This window comes from Schistocerca americana, chromosome 4 (genome assembly GCF_021461395.2).
Source record: "Schistocerca americana isolate TAMUIC-IGC-003095 chromosome 4, iqSchAmer2.1, whole genome shotgun sequence".
NCBI lineage: Eukaryota > Metazoa > Arthropoda > Insecta > Orthoptera > Acrididae > Schistocerca > Schistocerca americana.
In genome coordinates this window covers 712820426-712848210 of record NC_060122.1, presented here as the reverse complement: position 1 = coordinate 712848210, position 27785 = coordinate 712820426, and the positions used below count along the sequence as shown (strand labels likewise).

The following is a 27785-nucleotide window of genomic DNA, read 5'->3' as shown; positions in this document are numbered from 1 at the left end:
TTCTGCCGATAACTCACATTCTTATCCAAATGGTGTGTTCAATAATGGAAGTCTACTTTTAGAGCATGAAATTTATTACACGTGTAAAACAAAAAACATAATACAGCAACAGCACCATTACTACGACTGAATCACATCCATACATTAACTTTGCATATAATTTCTTATATTATTTGTACATAAAATTTTGAGCTTTCTAATACAGTAATCACAACAGCCAACTTGAGAGAAAGTCATCAACAAATAAAAAACATATCATGTGATGCTGCTAATCATTAGTTCAAAAAAGTCATTGCATACACTGCTTTAGACTCAATTATCTGAACAACTTGATGTTCAGACAAAAGAATGTTTCAGTTTGGAAGATACACTGGAAATGGAAGACTAGGTGACATAACAGATCAGACCATAACAAAAATTACATAGCAAAAGGTTTTTATGATGATAAACAAAAGATGAATTTGACAGATTATATTGAACAAATGTGATGTCACGATTTTTAAAAATTAATTATACAAGTAGGTCACCATTTTCAAACATAGACCAACATTTATTTTTGTTGCTGAATATGTTGCAGTCCGACATCTTTATCAGCCTCTCTCTCTCTCTCTCTCTCTCTCTCTCTCTCTCTCTCTCTCACACACACACACACACAAACACACACAGCAACCTACAAATCAAATGCTTTCTTCAAGCAAAATGATTGAAGTATTAACTTCAACTTATCATAAAGCAACGTTTCAATATCAGCTCCAACATTCTGATACCTGAAATTTTATTTCTGCTCTTTTGATTTCATTCTGAAAAATTACTTTTTCACACATAACATTAATTCATGTATGATACATAGAATAATCAATGCATTATGTTGATTTTACACAAAGGATAACCTACATTGGCGTAAGAACATCATAAAATTGTATTTCCTGCTTAGACTTTGCATTACCATCAATACAGCTGATAACTTTCAGAACATTAACAACCTTTTGCATCACAGAAAAATGCAGCTTTCCTGCACCACGTAACAGATGATCATAGGACCGTTAGTATTATAATTATCTTCAGAACATACAGTACTCAGTAGCTATTACTTTCAAACAACAACAAACAAAAGTTATCAGGTGTAGATACAAATATATATGGCCCCAAACAAAGTTCTATATTGTTTATAGCATCATTTTCACTGTAACATTAACCGTAGAGTTCAAAGTCTTAACCACTATTTTCAAAAGAACACGAGTATATAAAATAAATCATTTTGTTTTATAAACTTTGATTCCATAGAAAGTATGAGCTCTAACAGTATTATACACTATTTTTGGCCACAAAAATCCTTCACTTTTTTGTGCTTTTGCTGTGCCACTCAGCATTTGACACCATGGCAGTGATAAGAAGACAGGCTTTAAACAAAACTTTTGTGATGTTTATTGGTGGTGTGTGTAACTAAATTCTAAACAAAAACGTGATATTTGTGACTCCCCTTATTGTAATCTACCGACCTGGCAGACTATATCCTCAAAGTGTGTGTGTGAATTTTTTATTATAATGAACAGAAAGTTGTCGCCTTCAGTGATACACACTGGAAAATACACTGACTATACAAAATCAAAGTGCAATTTAGTAAAACAGAAACAAATATTAACATGGAAGAAAACTAGCAGATGTATGTATAAAACATAACATTAGATTTTTTCTCATAATAAGTCATAATTACATTTTACATTTAAGAATTCATAATGAGCTCATTGCGTGGAGCACATACATTGGAGCATTCATGAAATGAAAAAAGTCAAGGTTCAACACAAGTACCATGAGCACCATAATGTAATTTTGAGAATAATCACCATGGTAATACTTCTCAAGAGAGCTATTGACTAAGCCCCCCCTCTGCCCTACACACACACACACACACACACACACACACACACACACACACACACACACACACAAACCCATAACACGACACAGCCTAAACATGTAAGTTAGCAAAAAATTGCTTTCTGAGAATAATATTTAAGTATTGTCAACACAATAAATCATCAAGTAACTTGAGTTCACAATCTTGCTTAATTTAAGCAGATCACCAATTGAAGAAGCAAGTGTACTCACAGAAGTACAAGTGTCTCAAGTACTCTTCAAATCAAATGTGCGATTTATACTGCACACTAAGAAGTTTTAAACATAACATATTCTATCGATGGCTTCCAGCTGATGATCTTTCGCCTGCCGATGTCTGCATTTCAGCACGTGGTCCAACTGGGGTTTTATCAGCTGCCTTAACAGGTGTTGATGTCAAATTAGGGCCATCAAGGACTGGTAGCACTCGAGAACAAGTTGTGCATTTTTCAACAGCTGTCCTGAAAACAATTACATACAAATGTTATTTTAACCACTATTTCAACAAATCAAGTTTTTATGGCTCAGAAAACAAAACTACAAAAAAAAACTAACTGAATTGGAAAGTGACAGTATGGTTGGCCAGTGCTTCACTTCAATACCAAAATTTCAATTAGTATTACTGAAAGACACGGATAAAAAAAAAAAATAAAATAAAAAAAAAAAACTGTTGCAGCTTTTTGAACTGTTAGTTTCTCCCTCAGGGATGTAAGTTGGCAAAGGTTAGAAAGGATGACAAGGAGACGTATCCATGTTAAGAGGGACCTAGCTGATGTCTTAAAATAAAGCATACAGGTTAGGCTCACAGAAAGTCGTAAACAACACTGGGGAAGGTGTGAATTCCACATGGCAATCCACAACCCATATCTTTGAACATGACATCAATGTAGGTCAATACGTTTCAAACACATAATAGAATCACAACCATTCCAAATCTCCACAAAGTTTATCTACAATGTTGAGTTCTTTGCGAGACTGCACTTTTTGGATCCCAAATTTTGAAAGTCTTCGCAACCAAAACCTGCTTGTATCGAAAAATGCACTTAAAAGTAAACACACATAGAATTGTTTAGTTTACAACTCCTAAGCACCCTGTTCTCCCTCTTTACTTCTCCAGCTACTTGTTAGATAATTAATAATTCAATATCACACTTCATAAACACTGAATTTAAAATGTGTTGAGCATACTAACAGAGACAGGAAGACATTCCCAGAAGCTATGTCAACTGATGAGGTCATGAGAGGTAGAATTCCAGCCAAGATAAGACACTGATCCAAATGAGCTGTGACCTTTCCAAAAGAAACAAATATGGCACTCACTTAAACCTGCATTTAAAGATTGAAAAATTGTACAGGTCACACCTTTACAAAAGAAAATAAATGCAAGAAAAATCTGAAATATAGGCCCAGTTTACCGACATCAATTTGTAGTACAATTTTGGAGCATATTCTGTGTTTCAACATATGGAAATAATACCTAAAAGAAAAATGACACACAGACAGTACAGATTAAGAAAATATTATTCTCCTGAAACAAGCTATCCCATTATTCCCACAAAGGAATGAGCACTATTTCAGGCTGGTTCCATATATCTAAATTACCAGGAGGCTTTTTGCCTCACAAGCTGCTTGAAACTGTATGCCTATGGTGTGACTGGATTCATCATTTCCTGTCAGAAGCGTCATGGTACATAGTAATTGACATAATGTGAAACTGAAGTTATATCTGGGGTTCCCCAAAGAAGTATTATAGGCCCTCTACTGTTCTTAATTTACATAATTATGATTCGGAAGCCGATCTGAACGCCCCTCTTAGAGTGTTTGCAGAAGATGTCATTGTTTACCATCAAGTCATAAGAAGATCAAAATGAATTACAAAATGATTTAGAAAAGGTACCTACATAGTACAAAAGGTGGTAACTAACCCTCAGCAATAGAGAGTTTCTCTACATCAGCACTGAAAAAATCCAGTTCAATTTTGGTTACATGACAAATTACACAAAATTAAAAGTTGTAAATTCAAATGAATACTTACACATTACAACTACAAACAACATCAACTGGAACAATAATACAGAAAATGTTGTAGAAATGCTAACCGAAATTGACATTTTATTGGCAGAACACTTAGAACATGCAACGGAACTACTACAGAGAAGTTATAGAAGTGCAGGTGTCTCAAGAACTCTTCAAATCAAATGTGATTTACACTGCACACTACGAAGTTTTAAACATGACATAGCTTACAGCTGATGATCTTTCACATGCCGGAATCTGCATTTCAGCTTATAATAGGGAATAATCACAGATGTGATAAGTGAATTGGAGCTGAGAAACATTACAACAAAGTCAGTTTTTGTTGCAGTGACATCTTTTCATAGAATTGCAATCATCAACTTTCTCCTTCGAATGACAAAATCCTAGCTACACAGGAGTAAACAACCATCATGATAAAATTAGAGAAATGCAAGGTCACAGGGAAAGATTTTGGTTTTCATTTTTCCCGTGTGCTTCTTCAAGAGTGAAGTGGCAGAGAGAAAGTCTGAAAGTGATTCTATGACTCTACCAAACAGTTAAGTGTGAACTGCGGAGTTGCCATGAAGATGTGGATCCTGTAGCAGCATGTGATCTGCTCCTGAGTAATATCTCCTGAACCCCCCCCCCCCCCCCCCACTCCTCCAACTAATGACTATGATGTTTATATTCTACCTAGCGAATGGTGCCTCTTCCTTATGGTGACAGTGATAAATCATGTCTGAAACACTTGTGGATCCTGTTACTGTGCTTAAAGAAGTTCTTTTCAACATTTCCTTATTACTGTCCTGTCCTCATCTATTGTCAGTGTTACCTTAATGTCACTTTAAGACTGAAACAGTGTGACATTTTTCTACTGAATGATGGGAACCATCCAGATAAAAGCCTTCCACTGAGCATTAAAAGCCAATTCAGTGGGTACCCCAAAGCTTGGCTACTAACAATTGTTCCTTCTGTTAATCCATTCATCTGCCCATGGCACACACATTGCAGTTCAGAGGCAGTAAAAAAGCCAACACAATTTTTGTTATGCTTTATGTGGTCTGGTGTGTACAGAGTTACTGTTCGAGGACCAACAAGACCTTAGATGAGTACACCAAAGTGCCCTCCTCACCCAACATATCTGGTAATTCGAATACAATTCAGAATTTAGCATTTAACTAATTCATAAATTCTATATATAATTTACAGGCTTCCTGTTTATGTTTACTCACAGTCTGTTACAGACAATTTACTTTAAAATGTACACTTTCATTGGCAGAAATGTCACAGTTATTAAAATATTCCAGACCATAATACCATAGTGCAATGGAAGCAGAAAGAAAAATTGGTTCAATCATGGTATTATAACACAGAATACTTTGGTAAGTGTGAGACAGTTTATTGTTTCAACTCACTACTGGGCTGTGAATCTTTATTTTATTACATTTCAAAAACATATAGTCAATAATAAATATGAAAACAAATGTAAAACAAGGAATGTAAGAACAACAGAATCAAAACATAATAAGAATGAACTGCTTCTGCAAGTTACTGACTGACTGGATCACTACCTTACTAGCTGGACCATTCTGTTATTCTTCTTCATTTCTATGTCCAAAGTGAACTTCATTCGTGTAAGTTCAGTTTCTTTCTCTCTTAACTGGCTCCGTAAATGATATATTGTTTCCTCCAAAGCTTCAAATATTGCCTAGAAAGATAAAAAATCTTTTTCACCACAACCCTGAAAATTTTCTATAAAAAAAGGGATAATGAAGTATTTTGTTCCAAAACAAATACACAGCATAAAAGTTCATTGAGCTCAACACAATACCAAATAATATCCAACAATGCTCACAGAATAAATTGACTGGACACACAAAATTTAATACTTAGTAGACATCACATCACATCCCTTCTGCAAAAGAGCAAATCACGGCAAATAAGTACGCTAATAAAATAATTTAAGATAGAAAAGATAATAATTGGGTGGGAGCAAGGAGGAAAAAAGGTACTGTAGCCAAGATAGTGTAGCTTATGTATTTGTCTTTCGCAATCAAATTTTTATGAACAGCAACCTACTAACTGGGAAACACATGCCATTTCACATTCACTGTTGTGGTCTTCAGTCTAAAGACTGCTCTGATGCAGCTCTCCCTGCTAGCCTACCTTGTGCAAGTCTCATCTTTGCAGGGCTACTGTACTACATCCTTTTGAGCCTAATAACTGTATACAAGTGTTGCTCTCCCTCTATAATTTTTACCCCCCCCCCCCTCCTCCTCCAACGCCAAACTGACAATTCCTTGATGTCTCAGTGTGTGTCCTGTTTCCTATCAACCAATCTCTTCTTTTAGTCAAGTTGTGCCAAATTTTTGTTTTTCTTTCCAATTTGATTCAGAACCTCCTCATTAGCTATGTGACCCACCCACTCATTCTTCAGCATTCTTCTATAGCACCACATTTTAAAAGCATCTACTCTTTTCACGTCTGAACTGCTTTTTGTCCACATTTCATTTGCATGTAAGGCTACACTCCACACAGATGCCTTCAGAAAAGTCTTCATAAGACTGAAACTTGCATGAGACATTAACAATACCTCTCTTTCAGAAATGCTTTCCCTGTTATTGTCAGTCTGCATTTCATATCCTCTCAACTCTGGCCATCAGTTATTTTATTGTCCAAATAGGAAAACTAATCTAACTACTTTTCATTTCTCATTTGCTACTCTAACTCCCTCAGCATCACATCATTTAATTCGATTACACACCATTACCCTTGTATTACTTTTGTTGGCATTCATCTTCTAATCACATTTCAAGACACTATCCACTATATTCCTCCAAACCCTCTGACATCTCTGGCAGAATTACAATCTATCAGCAAAACCTTAAAGTTTTTATTTATTCTCTCTGAACTTATTCCTTTCTAAATCTCTCCTTGGTATTCTTTATCACTTGCTCAAAGTACAAATTAAACAATATCTGGAATAAGCTACAACCCTTCTCAAGTGCACTCCCTTCTCAAGTGCATCTTTCCTCGTTATAACTGCACTTTGCTTTCTATGCAAGTTGTAAATACCTTTCCACTCCCTGTATTTCATTCCTGTTACCTTCTGCATTTTGAAGAGTGTAGTCCAGTCAACTCTATGAAACTCTATGAAGGCTATAAATTTAGATTTTCTTTTCTTTAATTTATTTTCCACAATAAGTCATAGCATTACTATTATCTCAAGTGTTCCTAACTTTCTCCTGAACACAGATCTCTGAGATTGGCATCTAGTGGCTTACTGATATTCTTATTTTCTTATTCATTATTAGGGCTGCCTTCAGTATTTCATCTCTCATAGCTACCCATTCTTCTACTGAAATACAGCAGAAGAAGAATGGTTAGCTTTGAGAGATGAAGTAGTGAAGGCAGCAGAGGATCAAGTAGATAAAAAGATGAGGCCTAGTAAAAATCCTTGGGTAATAGAAGAGATACTGAATTTAATTGATGAAAGGAGAAAATATAAAAATGCAGTAAATGAACCAGGCAAAATGGAATGCAAACGTCTCAAAAATGAGATCGACAGGATGTGCAAAATGGCTAAGCAGGGATGGCTAGAGGACAAATGTATGGATGTAGAGGCATATTATCACTAGGGTTAAGACAGATACTGCCTACAGGAAAATTAAAGAGATCTTTCGAGGAAAGAGAACCACCTGTATGAATATCAAGAGCTCATGTGGAAAACCAGTTCTAAGCGAAGAAGGGGACGCAGAAAGATGGAAGGAGTGTATATAGAGGGTCTATACAAGGGCGATGTACTTGAGGGCAATATTACAGAAATGGATGAAGACGTAGGTGAAGATGAAATGGGAGACATCATACGGCGTGAACAATTTGACAGAGCCCTGACAGACCTAAGTGGAAACAAGGCACCTGGAGCAGACAACATTCCATTAGCACTACTAATAGCCTTGGGAGCAAGATAAATGAGACAGGAGAAATACCCTCAGGCGTCAAGAGGAATATAATAATTCCAATCCTAAATAAAACAGGTGTTGACAGGTGTGAAAATCACCGAACTATCAGCTTAATAAATCACGGCTGCCAAACAGTGACACAAATTCTTTACAGACGAATAGTAAAACTGGTAAAAGCCGACCTTGGGTAAGATCAGTTCAAATTCAGTAGAAATGTTGGAACACGAGGCAATACTGACCCTACGACTTATCTTGGAGAAGCTAGATTAAGGAAAGGTAAACCTATGTTTCTGGCATTTGTAGACTTAGAGAAAGCTTTTGACAATGCTGACTGGAATACTCTCTTTCAAATTCTGAAGGTGGCAGGGGTCAAATACAGGGAGCGAAAGACTTTTTACAATTTGTACAGAAACCATAAGGCAGTTGTAAGAGTCGAGGGCCATGAAAGGGAAGCAGTGGTTGGGAAGAGAGTGAGACAGGGTTGTAGCCTATCCCTGATGTTATTCAAACAGTATATTGAGCAAGCAGTAAAGGAAATGAAAGAAAAATTCGGAGTGGGAATTAAAATCCATGGAGAAGAAATAAAAACTCTGTAGTTTGCCGATGACATTGCAATTCTGTCAAGAGACAGAAAAGGACCTGAAAGAGCAGTTGAACGGAATGGATAGTGTCTTGAAAGGAGGATATAAGAAGGACATCAACAAAAGCAAAATGAGGATAATGGAATGTAGTCAAATTAAATCAGGTGATGCTGAGGGAACTAGATTAGGAAATGAGACTGAAAGTAGTAGATGAGTTTTGCTATTTGGGGAGCAAAATAACTGATGTTGGTCGAAGTAGAGAAGATATAAAATGTAGACTGGCAATGGCAAGGAATGCGTTCCTAAAGAAGAGAAATTTTTTTAACATCGAGTATAGATTTAAGTGTCAGGAAGTCTTTTCTAAAAGTATTTGTATGGAGTGTAGCCATGTATGGATTTGAAACATGGACGATAAATAGTTTAGACAAGGGAGAAATAGAAGCTTTTGAAGTATGGTGCTACAGAAGAATGCTGAAGATTAGATGGGTAGATAGCGTATCTAATGAGGAGGTACTGAATAGAATTGGGGAGAGGAGGAATTTGTGGCACAACTTGACCAGAGAAGGGATCAGTTGGTAGGACATGTTCTAAGGCATCAAGTGATCACCAATTTAGTATTGGAGGGCAGTGTGGAAGGTAAAAATCGTAGAGGGAGACCAACCAACAGATGAATACACTAAACAGATTCAGAAGGATGTAGCTTGCAATAGTTACTCGGAGATGTAGAAGCTTGCACAGGATAGCGTAGCATGGAGAGCTGCATCACACCAGCCTCTGGACTGAAGAGCACAACAGTAACAACATTAGGGCTAGTCCTGTATCACTCCTATCTTTTGAGTTGATAACACTGTACTGACCCAAAAAGAGCCCTGCTCCTTGCTGCCACCACACTTCATTAATTCCCAGTGCATTCATACTGAACTTATCCACTCCCCTTTTTAAATTGCCTAACCTACCTGCCCACAAAGGAATCTGTTACAGAGTGGAAATGTATTACGGGCAAGTGTGACGTTTCCTCAACATCCTCTACAGCCAGCACCAAGCCGAAGTGAGCCAGGCCAACATTCTATGTCATAATCAAAGTGACAAACATGTGGAACACTGACACTGTGCAAAGTAGAACAAACCAGGAAGACATTGCCTCACTTCGTTCAGGCGAGAAGCTCTAGTCATTATCTCAGCAACATAGCCTCAGCAAGGAGAAGACATCACATTATTCCAACAGATTAGCTTGATTTCATCAGAGAGAATAAAATCTTCACGAGAACACTTATCAGCCAGCTGCTGTGGTGAAAAGGCAACATGCTAAAGCCCTGGAATGCATTCTTCTGAAGTAGAGGGGTGATGAGGACCAATGACTAGTCCAGAAAAGGAGGACACATTTGTTCATCAGCAGCCAGACATAAATTCAATGTCTCAGACAAGCAGTAATAAATTCTCATGCTTCCAAGCCAAGGTCTTCATCTATCCATGGCAGTACTCTAGTTACGAGTCTCTAACTGTGATTGCTGCTACTGCTCGTCAAGATGACTTCAACCTTCGAAACTGCTACTGTCTGCTGCACTCAGTTACCGTGGGCTGCCGATATCACAAACATTAATGAGAAGACCTGAAGACTTCCACCCCCGACTCAATGAGCCGAACTCGTGGTGTTTAGAGCACTGTCCGTCTGAAAGTATTTGGGAGGCAAGCTAAATGCTGCTGCCCCAGACTAGTACCTGTAAGCAATCATCAACATCCCAGCCTTCCTCGTTCAAAAGGATATGCTGTTGCTCATCTTGACACCGTGCAGTGAGAGATAAGCCTAGCACAACCCTCCAATGCTTACCAGAGTATTTGGTAAAAATGCAGTCGTCGTCCTGAGCAGCAAAACCTGTTGTTTGGACCACTCCGCTTACCAGGACAACCTGCCACCCGCCCGACATCACAGTTATGCGAATTGGATGTCGCAGGGCAATGTCTGCCAGAGATTGCTGAGACAACATTAGTACGTCCCAATGCCGGGCGCACACTGCCACTGGCCTTAACACCGATACAGAGTCTTCTCTGTGTCACAGTTGTAAACTTTTATGTAATATGTTCTTGTTATGCAAATATTGTATCATTAGCACCCAGCTTGACAATCAGGCTGCTACACCGCACTCCACACTCCGTCGCCCTGATGCAGTAGGGATTTTGAGCCAGGCCACTACAAAAGTGACGTCACAACTGTTAACATCGGCTGATGCCTCCATAGTGTGACCAATCTCTGCAGCATCGTCGTCATCACTGTCTGGATATCAATCTCGACAATTCATTGCGGTGAGAAGGAATTATTCTGTTGGCCTTTCCGATTGTGTTCTCGGTTGCGGCCGTGACAACACACAGGGACTTTTGATTCCCCTCTCAGAGTGTTGTTTCTGAGACTGCAGGAACCTGCAAACTTATCACTTTTTAGAGGAAATAACAGGGAATAGTATGCATAGCTGCCACCCTTGAGAAGAGGCTGTCAGTAACCATATTCCAGAAAACTTTAAAAATCAGAAGGCTGTTTTAGGCCTTTAAACAATATATTTCGGACTTTTCCAACACCAAATAAAGATGATATATTTCATTGATAATGCATTTAATTTTATTTTCACACTAAAATTAATCCAAATTATCATTTTCATTTACAAAAACTACTTCAGCCTCAATGTTACTCACATGACCAATGAATCTGACGGAGGAATCTGGAGTTGATGATACCCCTGCCACATCCACCTTTACTACTGACTGCTGCCTGCTACATACATTCATTTCTGCCTTCTAGAAACTGTGTTAATTTTTTGTTCTTGTTGTATCACAATCCTTTCATATGGTGGCAGCTCACGTAGCCTTCTGACAACTGTTTTTCCCCGAAGTCAGATAATGAATCCTGCTGGGGAACAATATTCCTTTGATCTGTACAGATACAGCCGTGGAACACTGGTTTTGTGTTTCCAATATGTTGACAACATAGGTAGCCCAGTACTAGCTGCGAATAATGTCACATAACACGATTTGAATTCAGTGTAAGTGTGTCTTTAGTCAGCCGTGGTGACAAAATCATTCTTAGTAGCATATGATTACATTTTGCTAAACAGTGCCTTTGTTTATTTTACTTTTTTTAACCCAAATCGTAAAATGTCTATTTTCAAAATTTTTTGCAACATCCCATAACTCTGTAATTAAGGTGAAAATCCATAACAATTATAGACAGTCCATAATGGTTGGCAGTCATGAGTATAGGAATTAATTTGATGTATCGTCAGTTGTAGGAATGGCAGTGGTGTTATCCACAAAATGGTGGAAAACATGCTGTTATTATGGGTGAAACTGTCACTGCCTTAACAGAACAAGTAAAAATGTATGAGGAGGCAAATAAAAACCTGCATAAAAAAGTTCAAACTTACAAGCTATGGTACAGCAGTTGCAATCAGGAGTTGGAAGGATTGTGCTGAGTCCACCCTCCCCACCTCTCTGTCAGTCAGCAGCAAATTTAATATCTTTTTCTGGAAAAACAATGGAGCATGTCACTGTGTTCACTAGATACTAATATCTACCACTGAATTGTGCAATTGGATGACTGAAACATGTTTGCATAGGGTTAACAGGTGAAGCTACAGCATATATAATTTATCATGACGTTCTTAGCAAGGCAGGAACATTCCAGAAGCTGGCTGATGGTTCACACAAGTGCTACCAGAAGCAAAACAGTGTGAGATTTTTTTCCTTTCTTGAGAGAAACTGAGTAACTTAGTGCAGAAGACAAATGAGTCTGTGTAATTGTCTTCAGACAGAATCCGTAAGAGTCATGCACAAACACACGAGCTGACACAAAGAGCAGAAGCTGATGCAGTTAATTTGAATGAAAGTGAAAAATGGGCTCTCTATGTTGTCTTATCTCCGCTGGTGTGTCAGAGTTAGAGTCAGGATGGAGAATCCATCTGACCTGGCTGAATATACTAGGACCACAACATGTTGGAGAAAATGGGATATTGATACAGAAGGGCGTAATGACCTTTGGTCTTCACTTCTGCAGTCAAGTGTTACACAGGTGGACTTTAAGGGTCAGCCACAGGAGCAATGTTCCCAACCAGATTGTTTCGAGTGTGGTCAAATCGGTTATAAGGTGCGAACACACAGGAATAGAAACAAGGAAACATCAGAACAAAAAGTGTCCGTTAAATACAAATGGATATGCATTGCCCATTGGAAGCCATTCTCAGTATAACAGAAGACTGCACACACACATGCAGAGACTGCTCATTAACTGCTACAGAGCAAGTAACACAATTTTTAAGTAGACACATCTGTGCATGTTTCAGTTAGAGAGGATCTCTTACACAGGAGGTGACATAGATCTCCGCGATACGGGTTACATGGAGTATGTGACAATGCTGTGAAGTCATTATGGGCAACAATGCTCGACTTCAGCAATGGCACTAAGAGTTTTCACGAACCCATGAACATGGTGCCAAATGTTGTCGGAAGTTATTCTGACATTCTCGGACTAGACTTTGTAACTAAACATCATGTCAAAACTGATCTTTTGCAGTATACAACTGAACTCGGTGGAACTTTGTGTCCGCTTGGAGCAACAACTGGAAGCAAGGCAATGCCACAAGGTACACCAATCATGAAGGTGTTACCAACTGAACTGCTAACATTTAGTTCCCATGACAAAATACCACCATACACAGGAAAGTTGGTTTGCATTTCTACAGATGCCAACATACCGCAAGAAGTGGTGTGTGTGGCGGGGGGCTGTTAGAGCCACTACAAAGAAAAAGGAACATAGAAGTAGATGAAACACACTGTTTTGTATGCAGAAGTACAGCTTGCACTAGTAATATAAATGGCGAGATCATGATTCCTGTTAACCTAGATGATTTTGGCATGGATGAAGCCAGTCTGTCAAAGGTCTGGATGATGCCAGTTTAGATGTTCTGGATGAAGAAGACACTGATAGGTCATGTGAAGACCCAAGCCATAAGAAAACTATTAATGCATTTGAGTTAAGCAAAAAAAGCGAATCACTTGCAAGGAAGAGATCAACAAGCAATGGAACGTTTTTGTTGCAATCACTTTTAGATTTGTTTAGCACAAATGGTCCTTTCCAGTGATGCCTGTTTCTCAATAGCACCTACCAACAGGTAACAATGCTCCAGTCTGTATGAAACCATACCACATTCTCAAGTGTTTACAACTGTTAACGGGATAATTTATCAACCAGCAACTGGCAGAGGGAATAATATAACATAGTGATAGTCCATAGACCACAAATACCATCATCATCCAAAAGAGTCACTGGATGGTAGTAAGTAGTACAGATTCTGTAGCAATTACAGATACTTGAATGCCAAGACCATCACTGATACACGTCCTATTTTCAGTATTACAGAGACTTTGGACAATCTGGGTCAACACAAATGCTTTTCAGGAATGGACCTAAGAAGCAGTATCACCAGCTAGTAGTAGTTCTGAGCAGACCAAAATCTGCTTTCATGGCTCCATCACATCATTATCAGTACCAAATAATGCCATTTGGACTTGAAAACATACTGCCTATGTTCCAGAGACCGTTGGATGGTGCACTTCGCAGATTGAAACAGACGATATGTGTGGTGTAGTTACACATAACTGCATTTTTGAGAGACATGGAAGAATACATCAAGTGTTTGGAAGACATATTTAACATATTACGAGCAGCACATCTGATGCTTACTGCAGATAAATGTCATTTTGCACAAACAAATCTTAAATACTTGGGTAATGTGATTAGTGCAGAAGTGTTAAAGACTGATTCCCAACTACTTTTGGTAGTTCATGATATTTCGCGACATAGCAAACAACCAAATGACTTCCGTCATTTCTAGCCCTATGCAATTATTACAGGAGATTCATGAAACATTTTGCAAAAATTAGTGAACCACTGAACTGACTGTTGCCGAAAGGTGTAAAATTTGAATGAGCAACAGACTGTCAACAGCATTCGAGATGTTGAATAAAATACTGACGTCAGATAGCCTAGCCTAGCCTAGCCACACCACAAGCGCTACCAATGATAGGACTGCCATGGTTCCACTAACACTTTGTGCACTCTAATTTGCTTAGGGCATAAAACAATTCATGCACCTGATTCACCAAGCTGTCAAATATGTCAAGTGGGTAAATAGCAGCAATAATGAATAGAAAAGTGTAAAACAGAATAAGATTGTAAACTTGTATAATAAAATATGGGCTCAAAAGAGACAATTCAAGAATAAGAACAGAACAAAGAAACATAGTGAACAAGCTTCTCAAATGTTTAAATAACAGAAAATTGTAGAATGTGCATTTACTCACGTAATACGCATTTTAAGAGATTATTTCAGAAGCAAACTACGAAAAATTCGGGATGAATGTTTTAAAGAAGAGGCAAATGTTAAACAACAGAAATTTGTTATGGACAAATGTAAGCACCAAGCCAAAGCAAACCATGCCAAATCCCTGTGTCACAATCAGAATGACAACAGGCAGAATGTCAACATTACAGAAAGCAGAACAAACTCTGATGATATTGCCTCACCTCGCACTGGCAAGGGCTCGAATCCTAAATTCGACAACATGACCTCAACGAGGAGAAAACAACACATCATTCTAACAGAACAGCTTGATTTCATAAGATAGAGAGTAAAAGTTTCACAAGAACATCTATAAGCCTGCTGATATGGCAGAAAGGCAACAACCCGAAGCCCTGAAATCTACTCTTGTGAAATAGAGGGGTGGTGAATGCCACTGAGATGAGCCTGGAAAAGTAGGCTATGTTCAGTCATCACGTGCCAGAGATAACATTACTACCTCAGAGAAGCACTAATAAATACTCAGGCTTCCGAGCTGTGGTCTCCATCTTTACATTGTAGTACACTAGCGAAGAGGCCAAACGTGATGTGCTGCTACTGTTTGACAACATGACTTCCACCTTCAAGACTGCTATCTTTAGTCTGCCATACTTGCATTTGAGGTGCCCATATCGTAACCCCTGATACCTACAGCTTGCTGTGCCAAATGCATGGTATTGGGCACCTGCCCACTTGTCTCAGTATTCAGGAAACATCTTAACCTCTGCTGCCACCAACAAATATCTTTAAGCAGCCATCGATATCCCCGGCCATCCTTACTGAAAGGGCTATGCTGTTGCTTATCTCAACACTGTGCAGAGCTGCTGAGAGATTAACCGAGCACACCACTTCAATGTCTATGAGTGTGCTCTGATAAAAATGCAGTCTCTGTCCTGGGTAGCTAGGCCTCTTGTACGGGCTACACTGCTCACAAACTCAGCCTGCCACCCACCCGACTCCATGATTACATGAGCTGGACGCTATACAGTGACATCCAGCAGCTTTAATGAAACAAATTCTTGTTGCACTAATGTTGTATCATTAGTACACAGTGTGCCGACTAGCCTGCTTCGCCACACTTCACATTTCATCCCAACACAATAGGAGTCTCAATCCTCGCCACTACAGATCCATTGTTCCAAGGTCCAACCAGTAGAACACCAGTCTTCTTCTTCCTTATGACGATATCCTTCCGAGTAGTCCCCACCTGGAGATAACAAGTGGGGGCTATTTTACCTCTCGAATATTTTATCCAAGAGGATGCTATCATCATGAAGCCATAAAGTAAAGCTGTATGCCCTCAGGGAAAATAATGATGACTGTTGTTTCCTCTTGATTCCAGCCCCTTCGCAGCACCAAGACAGTGAGGCCATATTGTCTGATGCTATATGAACAGATCAGTCAACCATCCAGACAGTTACCCGTGCAACTACTGAAAAGGGCACTGCTGCTACTCTTCACAAACTCAGCTTAGTCTGGGCTCTCCACAGATACTCTTCTATTTTGATTGCACCTACGGTACAGAGATCTGTGTTGTTGAGGTGTACAAGCCTCCCCATCTTGATCATTCAAGGGTGTGCCATGTCACCCGTTCAGTGTAAATTATCAGAATTTGCACCTTACTTTCATCGTCTGTTTTCCTAGATGTGTGTCACTCAACAGAAGCAAAATTCTCAAAGAAAACAGAAAATTAACTGTTTCAGTGAATCAAATCAGTATCTTCTCCAAATAGTATTGCGTATGTAACTCATGAGTATATTTTTTGCACATTATAAATTGCAGACTATAATAAGGTATATCAGATTTGTGAATGGGAAGACTACACTTTCCCTAAGCCAAACCATTCAGCTGAATGAAAGATAATTTTTGATCTGGTACTAATAACAAGAAAATCTGACAGGCAAAACTCCAATATAATTAATCACAAATAATTTCTATGGCAATTATCATCAAATTTTTGAAAGAAAATCACACGACCATATTATACGTATTTCACTCCTTAATTTCAAGATGTTTTTGAAGCTAATGAGCAAAATTTAGAGAGTGTGAGGAGAAACACTAGTCATACAGAGAGATTCACATAGCTATACCTTTATGTAACAATGTCCGTACTTACAAACTTAAAATCTGCATGAAAATAGAAAATAAATTTGTTACCCTGGACTCTTCAAGGCTTTCTGTATATGATGGTGGTTCATCAAGACAGAAAAAGTCTTTAACAGCTTGAGCACTACAAAGTTCCTGATGGTTCAATATGGCATTAACAAAGCCCTGCAGTCCTTTTATTCGATCACTGAGGAAAGTAGGATCAAAATTGTCCCCAAACCATCGTTTTCGTGGTAGTTGCAGCTTAACATCAGGGAATTCACTCCGTAACTGTAATTAAATGTCACACCAGTTACATAGCACCAGCGAGCATACAATTTAGTGTAAGAAACATATGTCAAATGAGAAGTTCCTTACCTTTGAGTGCAACCGCACAAAGTCTGTGTATCTACGAAACACATACCAGCAATTACCAGAAGCCTTATTTTCAATTCGAAGTTTATAAACCTGTGTAAAACAAATAACTGTGTTGCTAAATGCAAAATACAAAAATTCTCTCAGCAATAATGTATATAATTTACAAAATATTTCTATAGTGTTGTATTTTCAAATTACATTTCATGTACTGTTATAAAATATGGTACATTAAATTATGTCCTCACATGTTGTGAGCATTTTCATGACATCACGGGCACGGCCTTCATTGTAACGCATTTTGTTACCAGCTATAAAACCTTATTGCCACATGTAAAAGTTTTGCACCGGTACTCACTTCAGTCTTTGTAAACAAGTGGAACTCATTGCATAATTGGGGATCTTGTGACATATGTAGCAGAACTTTTCACACAAATGATGATACGAATTCCTGTGTGCAATAAGCACTGTGCAGATAGGGTCTTTCGTGGTGTTACAGAATTCCTAAATAAGCATCATCTACTGCTTGTTTTGAACAGCACAATGGCAGTTTTAGTGATGTCAGTGTCAATGTGACAATCAAGAATACACTTATGAGGTAAAAACTGAAAATGTAGCAATCCTTTTATGCCTAAAAAAAAATTGTACTTCTGACTCTTTGGCAGTATATAACCACAGTGTGGGGGTACAAATCTGCTCACAAATAATGTCACAAATGCTGCCACATATGATGTCAGAGTAATGTAAAATCCTGTGTGGCTCAAGGCAGTTACATTTTTTGAGTAATCAACTGTGTGCATTTTTTTTAGATCAATTCCTGCTGGCAGTGGATGGTGGACTGCAATTGTGATTTAAACTGGCAATTTATGTAGGCATGATATCCAACCAGCCACTTTTTGAATCTGATACAAGTTTTTGTCATTAACTAGTTTTCAAGCAACTGCAGGCTCATCATAAGATGGGGACATTATAAGAATGTTATTTTTCTGAACCACGTGCAGCTACGCTTTAGGTTGTGGTGATTGTCACGAATACCAAGATGCAGTGCAAAGTCATACTGATTGTGAACATTGTTGGCAACTTACACACACACACACACACACACACACACACACAGGGAAAGAAGGTTGGGTGCACTTGGTTTTAAAGTAAACATTTTGTTTATTGTACACTGCAGACTGGTTGCATAAAAGACCAATGACCTCGCTGTTTGGTCTCTTCCCCCAAACAATCCAATCCAATCCTGGTTACATAAAAGCTACATCCACTGTTGAGTTATTGAGAGATGTGCACTGACCTTAGCCAGATACAAAGGTCAGAAGTTAGTTGAAGGTGAGTTGGGTTGTTGTTGGGGAGAGGAGACCAGAGAACGAGGTCATCAGTCTCATCGAATTAAGGAAGGATGGGGAAGGAAGTTGGCCATGCCCTTTCAAAGGAACCATCCCAGCATTTGCCTGGAGCGATTTAGGGAAATCAAGGAAAACCTAAATCAGGACAGCCGGACACAAGATTGAACTGTTGTCCTCCCAAATGTGAGTCCAGTGTGCTAACCACTGTGCCACCTTGCTCGATGTTAGCTGAAGAGTGTACTCTCTACTGTGCACTGAAGTACCCCAGTTTCACTGTCTGATACAATTTAATCTTAAGCATTGTTGCCTTGTTCCATTACAGTTTCAATGTCTTGTCACACAGTTTGTAGGCAAACTCATAACAGTCAATCATATTGATGCCACATGTGTTAAAAGGAAATGGCATTGCTACCAACTGTGATTTGTTTTCTTACAAATATTCCACTTTTTTTTTTTTTTTTTCCTTTTTTTTTTTTTTTTTACAAGTGTCGGGAATAGGTTAAACAACTAAATAGGGAGAACAATACTTAAAGTCACATGCCCATTACCTTAATATCAATGTAGAACAAACAAACAAAATAAACACAGATCAACAAAAAACATTTATACAACACACAAATAATCCAAATAGATAGTATGCCAATATAATTATGCTTACAGTGAATCGTGCACGTTCCTCCATCACCTCATATCCCACTATAGGTATCTGGATGTCTGATACAGCTTTTGTATTCTCTCTGTTGGGTGAGGAGCAATTTGATGCAGAGTTTATCATTCGTAACCTATCAAAAATGAGCAAATGGACAACGATTACCTTGTCTTTCCAAATAGAAACGTAGAACTAAGCTGGTATCATCTCATACAACTTAGGTCACATAAAAAAACAGTACTTTTCTAAATCACAAGAACATCTATCCAACACACAAAATAATTACAATTTGACAACTTTCATTTACTGAAGGTCTTGCTTTCATTAGTTAACAAACACTCTTTGGTCCCTATGAAATTGTTAGAATGCACATAACCTTATAGATGGCACTACTGACATGTGACATTACTATTATTTTAAGACTTGCCACCTGATATTTGTAAACAATGGCTTCTCAGAACTGGTGAAGTTTTTGTATAACCAGAAGGTTTTTAAGGACTGTGGAAAAGTGGTAATTTTGTATGGTGGTTTCTTTTTGTTGGTGAATTTTTTACATTTTTCACAAAGGTCTGACCCAACAACACTGTCTCACATTTATTATTTCACACTTTTAGGAAAGATTGTTTCTGATTGATTTGCAAATTTGTCAGGGTCAAGCGTCTGTCAGTGATGTGCAACATGACGGAAGAGGATCTGCAATGTAAGAAAACACAGACTGCTACTTACAATAAAGAAGATACAATAAGTTGCAGACAGACACAATTAAAAGGCACTTACACAAAGCTTTTGGGCACAGCCTTCACCAGCACAAGAAAAACACACACCATTCATACGCACAAGCAAGCACACCTCGTGCACACACAACTGCCAACTTCGTAGCTCAGATTACAATGCATCTGCTCTTTAGTATTCATTGTTGCAACAACTGTCTCATTGTCATGGTTACCAGTTTAGGCGTGGAAATTTTCAAAGAAGTGATTTTTATGTGTCGCTATTGCTACAATATATTTCCAACATGAGTGGGCTTCCAAACAACCTGTTCTAAGTAATTCTCAGAGAACACCTTTACTAATGTTTCATAGGAACTTCCATCACATCAGCCACATATAAAACTGTAATTTTTCCAATTGAGTGTTGGATGACTAAAATTGTCTCCAATGATGACAGTATGATTGGGGAACTTAGATACTTGTGAAATGAAGTTTTGTCTGAAGTTTCTGGTTACACCTGTAGGTGAGTATGGTGGTCAATAGATGGATCCAGTTTTAAGTTTATGCCAACCCTTGACCTGCCCAGACAATCTCGCACACAGTTTAGATACCTTGACAACTGCAACACATACACCACCCTCATTTATCAGTAGTCTATCCTTTCGATAAACACTTAAATATTAAAAATCTTACTCCTTTCAATTTCAGGTTTTAATCAGCTTTCTGTACCTGGTATTATGTGAGCTCCACTGCTTTTTGGGAGAGAGAACAAACTTTGTCACTTTGTTCGGAATGCTTTGGTAGTTGTCACTTTGTTAGCTAATCTCCAGAATTTTAAAACTCTCACCTGTACGCACATTTATTTGGCTCTCAAACTGACAGTCCCAGGTCCCCTAAAGCTATTGTTATTTGAACAGTGTGGAGAGTTGCCTAAACTGAAAAAAAAAACCTCATATGCACCCACACTTGGTTATCTACCTTGACAACAGCTTCTGATGTGTAGTGTACACCTGACCCACTTAGGGGAACCTACAGTTCTCAACATTACAGCTCAAGTCCAGGAAGTCAGAGCTTAGATTGTCACAGAATCTTCAAAGCCTCTGGTGCAATCCTTCCACCACTCCACTCACAATCTAAAGGTCAGAATCAGTTCTGGGGACACCACCACAAACTGTGAGCTTTATCGAAACTCCCTGACCAAGGCTCTTCTTCTCATCCTTCTATACCAGTCATGGAATGATCCAAGCATGATATCAACCTCTAAGCCAAAATGACAGGCATCATTTGGTACAACATGTGCCACAATCTGCAGTTGGTTGCACCATGTTCCCTCAATGACTTCTGGAATAGTCTTTTCAACTTGTAGAATGAGGCCCTCATGCATACACACTGTGCGCACTGGTGTTTCTTCCCATCCCTTGCTGATATTTCCCTAAGGTGTGTTATTATTCACCACACTTTTGGAACACCGATTAACAGCCTCCTCCCTATTTGTGTTTGCATCCTCTTGACATAGGGCACAGCAAATATAGAAAAACAATAAAACACACACCATGAACTACCAAATATAATACATTAGAACTTTTATTTCAGATGCATGGTCTGATTAATGATGCTAGCGTTAAAAATGAAGAGGAAAAAAAATTCTTTGTGGACATATGACATGCCTACGATTTTCTGATGAACAGAAAACACAAACTTATGAGGAAACAGGAAAATATTAAAAAGTCAAACATGAAGACAATTAACTAATTGTTAATCATCCAATTAAAATACATGTGGCAGAAAAATTAATTATTCATGTGCGAGTGGGTCAACCTGAATGTGGGTTCTCATTTTCAACTTTTACTGGTGACATAATGGTGTAACGTCATGGTTACTGGCCAATTTGAAATGAATTGTGTTTGAAGAGATTGTTTTGTAGTATGCTGTGGCACTCTCTAGTGCTGAATGTCAAAGTTTCACATTTGCTTTTGAGTGGTGTTAGCATGTGACACTGTTTGTCAAGCACTGTAATTACTTCATATCAGAATGATATCTTTGGAACTCTGTTAGTGAGTTATTGTAGTCAGTTGTTATTGGCTACAGATTTGTTTTCAGCTTTGAAACTGTTAGTTTGGTGGGTGTACTGTAAATGGATGGAGATTGCATTTTTGCTTTGTATTTATTTTGATAAGGAAATTCATTAGTATGCTTTTGCATGTACAATAGGCAACAATATGGAACACTACATAAAGTTGAGGAGACGAAATTGCTGGGTGCTTATACAGGCTGCAAAAGTAACTGGTCTACCCATGTTCTTCATCTTTTCAAAATTAGCTCAGCAATATTTTCATTGTGGGTTACTGCTTCAGTGGCTGAAGTAGATACCATTAAGGCTTCCTATTTTGGCTTCTTATTGTTCATTACTGCTCCATTCTACATTCTTTGGTAACCGATCTCTCACAAAAAATAGCAGTCACAAAAATGAGTAGTGTCCATCACAGACATTCCTGCAGGTAGTTGTTTCATAAGATGTGGATCCTTACCACTTCTTCACAGTATATTTTTTTCCTTGCTGATCTTTGTCTGTAACAGCTTCTCTCTCTACAAAGACAACAGCAAATGTTATGACAAAAACATTAAACAGCCTACACAGAAGGTCCCAATGTGGTCCACAATGGAGTTTATTAGCCCAGCATTAAGGTGTTTAATATACTCCCACCATACATCAAATGCCTTCATACATAATCTTTGAAACTCAAACACACTTTCAAAAAGTACCTTACACAGAAATATTTTTATACAATCGATGAACTTCCAAGAAAAATAAAATGTCACCACTAATTTGTTGTTGTTTTTAGAACAAGTTTAGTTTCATTTTGAGCATTATTATAAACAAGTGAAAATTTGGTTTTTCATATTGATGTATTTCTTTATTGTAATTTTTAGCTTAACTTTGTTTCTGGTCTTTATATATCATTCTTCCACAGTGTAACTATTTTCTGTAAATTGAATATATATCCTTATTCGATATCTTGTTTCTATTGTACCTGTTGTTGCATTTATGTATGTTATATATTTACTACATGTAGTCTGATACGTATGCCGGTACTCTTGCAATTTGCTAGCTTACCTGGATCTACAGAATATAAAAAAAAAAATAATTGGGCTTTGTTCTAGATATATGGATCTATTGAAGTTTTCCACACTAGTGCCGGAAAAGAGTTGTGGTTTTGTGGTATAGGGAACATTGCCGAGACGAAGTGAAATTTTGACTTCAGCTTTTCGAGTGAGTTGCAGTTTCATGGTACCATAGACTTCATTTGAACTGTGTCAAGTGAAATTGCCAACGTCAATTTTATGGATTTCGTGTTATGTTGGCTTACTGGATTTTTGAATGAGTTTTTGTGTGAATACATATTTTCTATTAGGAATGTTTTTATTTTGTTTGTTCCCTCCCTATTTCCCATAGCTGTCCCATTCATTTCATGTTCTTCCTCAAATTATTTTGGTTTCTATAATGGGACTGTTTTCCCATTTGCATCTTGATTGCACGATGTCATTACAGCCATACTGCATAAGGTCAAAATGACGGTGTTCGCCCACCTTGACAACATCTCTGACCAAAGGCGATGGCCAATATCAGATACTTCAGTTACTCCATACAAGCACAAAGCATCACAAAACCAAATGACAACCACAAGTTAAGAACGTTGATCTGTAGTTTTGCATATTGGTCCCACGTCTGTTTACGTAAGTCACACATTCTGCCAGTCGCATGGAGCACTGCAAGGTACTGTTTGTCCACAATAAACATGATTCATGCAGTGCCTGAAGGTCATGGCAGGAGACATGCCTTGCTTCCACCCCCGTCCCCCACTCCATGCACTGCTGAGGGAAGAGCTGCACTGAGGGGAAGGTAGTGTTGACTGCTTGCCACAGTCCTGGTACTGTTACCCTTAACAGTGTCCACAGTAATACTTCCCTTCTAGAGCAATGTTACATTGGCAGGACTCTGAGATAAATGAATATCTTTCAACTAGAGTCTATTTTCTCTGCTTCTGGCAGCACCAGTAAAATCATCAAGTTATATCGCAGACAAACAGGATTCTTGTCTCACCATAAATTAATGGTTCAGTGTGGGTAAGAATCTCTAGGTAACTAGACAAGTGTTTCAAGCATGTGAACACCATCATAATTCACCCTGCAGTCTAGGTTCTTGAAGTTATTACTAACAACAGTGAAGTATACTTACAGAGTACCCAGCTTTTCTACTGAGTGCTGCAGTTGGTAATTGTTAGCCCAATGAATCATGGGAAGTAAACATGATGAATCATGAACTGGATGTGGGTGGCCAACAAAAATTGCTTGTTCATAATTTCCTGTGCTTTATAGATGATGTTAACCAGTGTTTTGTTTAAGTGGATCTATTAGGTTCCACCCGACGACCACCTCCAAAATTGTGAGATATTCCAAAAACAATCTGAATAATTGTCACAACCAAGATTACAAATTTCACTGTTGCTTGCTTCACTCCCAGGAATGGAAGCCATGCTATTAAGTCCCAACCTAACCACAAGCTAGGAAATTGACACATATTTGGAAAAAAACACCCAAATATTAATGATAAACAAGATTCTACGGTCGAGTAAGTTTCATTGGCTACCGTAATCTATCATCTGACCTGCCACAACAAACAATAACAAACTGCCAACAGCAGCACAGAACACAAGAGCTGGATATACCACTTTAGGCCCTGTGCTCCACATGATGATAAAACCAACCACCTGACTTTTGATTTACTCTTCTATTCAAAGCATCCCCAATTTTTAGCCAATCCCCACAATTTAAGAACAGCATTTTATGAAATACACAGTATTAAACACACATTACTGAAAAAAAATATACCACAGAATTTGAAATGGACTCATTAATATGACCTTATAATGAAATCACAGCTGTGTATATTCTGATACATCAGTCAGTCTATGATGTATGAATTATGCAGTTTACCTGAATGGTACACTGCTTTATTAACCGACACCAACATCCGATTGAAGCTTAATGGTTTAACAGAGAACAAAGATAAACAGGCATCCGAGTAGCAAAGGAATTTGGTAAGGTGAAGCTATTCCCCTTGTGCAAGCATTTTATCTGTCAAAAGTATTAACGATTTACTACTTGTACCTGATCACACCATCCAACAAAACTGGCTACTTAAAAGACATTAAAAACAGTGTGATCTCACAACTTGAAAAACAAACGTCAGGAGCCATTAGCTAACAAATCAATTTAAGCTACATATAATTCACTGAATACAGCACAAGGTAACAGAAATAGCTTAGTCTGAAACTGTTATTACTGGTGTGTTGACGGAATGAAAATACAATCGCAAACATTGTAACACTAAGCAGCGTTAACAATATTCTATTTGTTTTTTTACGTACATATTAATTCAAAAAGGTACACATAATAAATCAAACACTGTTTCTTCAGATTGTTCTCCACAAATTATGATAGTGATCCAGCCAGATTCTGGAAGGCATGTGACCAACTACCTGCAATCTGGTGAGAATTTGGCCAGTCAAACTGCTACAATTTCTAGTTTAAAAAAAAGAGATACAAAGCATCACTTAAAAGTCACTCTTGAGAACCAGATTCCAATAATAAAAACATACAGAGTGCATGTGCATGAAAGTTGTGAAATCAGGTAACTGCCAGCCCAATGGCAAGATTTCCAAAGACAAAACAAGGTCAATTTCACAAACCCCTTCCTGTCCCTACATTGGAGTATGGAAGGAACAGTGCATCAAACATTTGAAACAACTTAATTAGTATTTATTGCGCATTAGTTACAAAATTTATGTAAATTGTTTTAAAAAACGAACCTGAAAGAATCCACAACATGGTTTTCTGTAATGTCGAGCACTGGTGTTTCCGGCGACTGAGGTGAAGATGAAGGTGTTGGTACATCGTTCTCCACACGCGGACCTTTCGTGTCAGAATTATTGCCCATTCTTATTCTACTAATAGCCGATGTCACCTCACTCACACAGGGGCTACTGTCAGCTGCCATAGCGACAAATTTTGTACCATTAGCATCCGTAACTTTCTTTATCCATAATCATCAGTAAAAAACATGTGTTTCAATTCCATTGTCGCTTGCTGCCAAAAAAGTGACGACAAGAATCAATAACTGGAGTACAGCTGAAATTAAAACATGAAAATCTTAAACAATACTTAAATGTAGGTCTTACCGACGAGTAACCTACTTGCGTCCAAATTAGCTGCCATGAACTTTCATACTCATATGTCACTTCATTCAAGAATTTCTGCGCCGATCTCTAGGACGAATATCCATGCAAATAGGTAGAAGTGGTAGAGCACTCTACGTTACATGAAACTAGTTACGTCACGAATTAAAGCTGCTAACAATGACATGCAATCGACAACAACCCCTTGACGTACGCTACAATCGCTAATAAACATCGGTCACGCGTCAAACAAAGTGCGCAGAAGGGCAGTGATTACATTTTTCAGTGCTGACAACTGCATGCAGGACGCCTACAATCGAGAATAAATTATTCGAATCTCTGCTAAATGACGTAGAGTACATTTATAAATTACATGCACGTAGGGGCGTCAGACGGTTATGTTACATACTACTCAAAACTAAATATGCCATTTTCTCCCGGCCCGTTGATCACAAGAACGATAAAAAGGAAAAATACATTGGTTCACACGCTACGATATCCCTGCACCAGTATTTGCGAATATCATATCTGCGCATAGATGCACACTAACGAGGCAAATGGAGAGGCAGGTTGGAGAAAAACTGCTCGAATCTATGGGTGCATTACACATCTATACAGACAAATTGTAGTACGTGGATCTGAAACTGCCAAAAATCTGGCTCATGAAGCGTGGCTGAGTCAGCTGTTACTTCAGCCTAATCAATACGTGTGCGCACACTTAATTCTAGAATGGTTGATATGCGTTGGTGTTTCAAAAACTTTATTTTTGGGTATATTGAAGTGGGTATATAGGAGTCACACATGTTTGTAGGATGCTGACAGCAAGGAATACAGCGATCGGGTATAGTAGCAGTGTAATAAAATAATAACAATAATCATTGTTATTACAATAATAAAAAATCAGAGCTGTAGACCCTGTGAAAAGAAAGAAACTGTATTGCAAAAAAATTCATTGCAGACCGTTTACTGTTGAGAGTTAAGGAAAATGAAGTATCCTTATTATGTTGATAACTTAAATATGATGAATTATATTCGATTTGGGAAATTTACTCTTTTTCATAAACTCCTTCGTCATGATTGTGAACATTTGTGCAAGTTTTTAATATAATGCAGAAGAAAATCCAAATCTTTATAACGTTTTATTGCCATGAATCGCAATGTTGCTTTCAGTCTCTCACTAGGTGAATTCGATTCCTTCATACAGGTTTTCTGTCGTATCATGTGAGAGTTAAAGCCTTTGATGAATAATTGTATCTCTTCAGGTGCTTATGGAAAACTGACATCACTTAACGAGCCACTGAGTGGGCCACTTCGACTGTTCTCTGTGCCTCTGAAATATCGCTACCCCTCTTTTTTTTTTTTTTTTAAGGACAAGTTGAAGATATTGATCACAGAAAGAAACTTGTTTCAATAGGAATTGGTGACATGAGAGTATAACCACTTGCCCTGAAAGTGCTTCCTTTAAACCGACAGATAGCGGATTGGTAGAACAGTGTCGCGTGAACTCGGCAGTTCTGCAGCGTTTTATTTCATGCACAGATAT

At 38.2% G+C, this 27785-nt stretch overlaps 1 protein-coding gene across 5 annotated transcripts; it reads right to left on the bottom strand.

The window, feature by feature from the left end:
• On the bottom strand, positions 1-26568 carry LOC124613028 (sorting nexin-16). 5 transcript variants are annotated; one of them, XM_047141592.1, is made up of 7 exons: positions 26246-26562; positions 25877-26150; positions 19306-19429; positions 17302-17391; positions 16996-17214; positions 5484-5620; positions 1-2357 (listed from the first exon to the last, which is right to left on the bottom strand). In XM_047141592.1, the coding sequence occupies exons 2-7, from the start codon at positions 26062-26064 to the stop codon at positions 2192-2194; spliced, it is 924 nt and encodes a 307-aa protein (XP_046997548.1). In that variant the 5' UTR covers positions 26065-26150; positions 26246-26562; the 3' UTR covers positions 1-2191. The 5 variants fall into 5 exon arrangements, with proteins under 5 accessions (XP_046997548.1, XP_046997549.1, XP_046997547.1 ...); XM_047141593.1 differs by having other exon boundaries at positions 26261-26562; XM_047141591.1 differs by having other exon boundaries at positions 25877-26153; positions 26261-26561.
• Positions 26569-27785: the final 1217 nt, after the last annotated feature.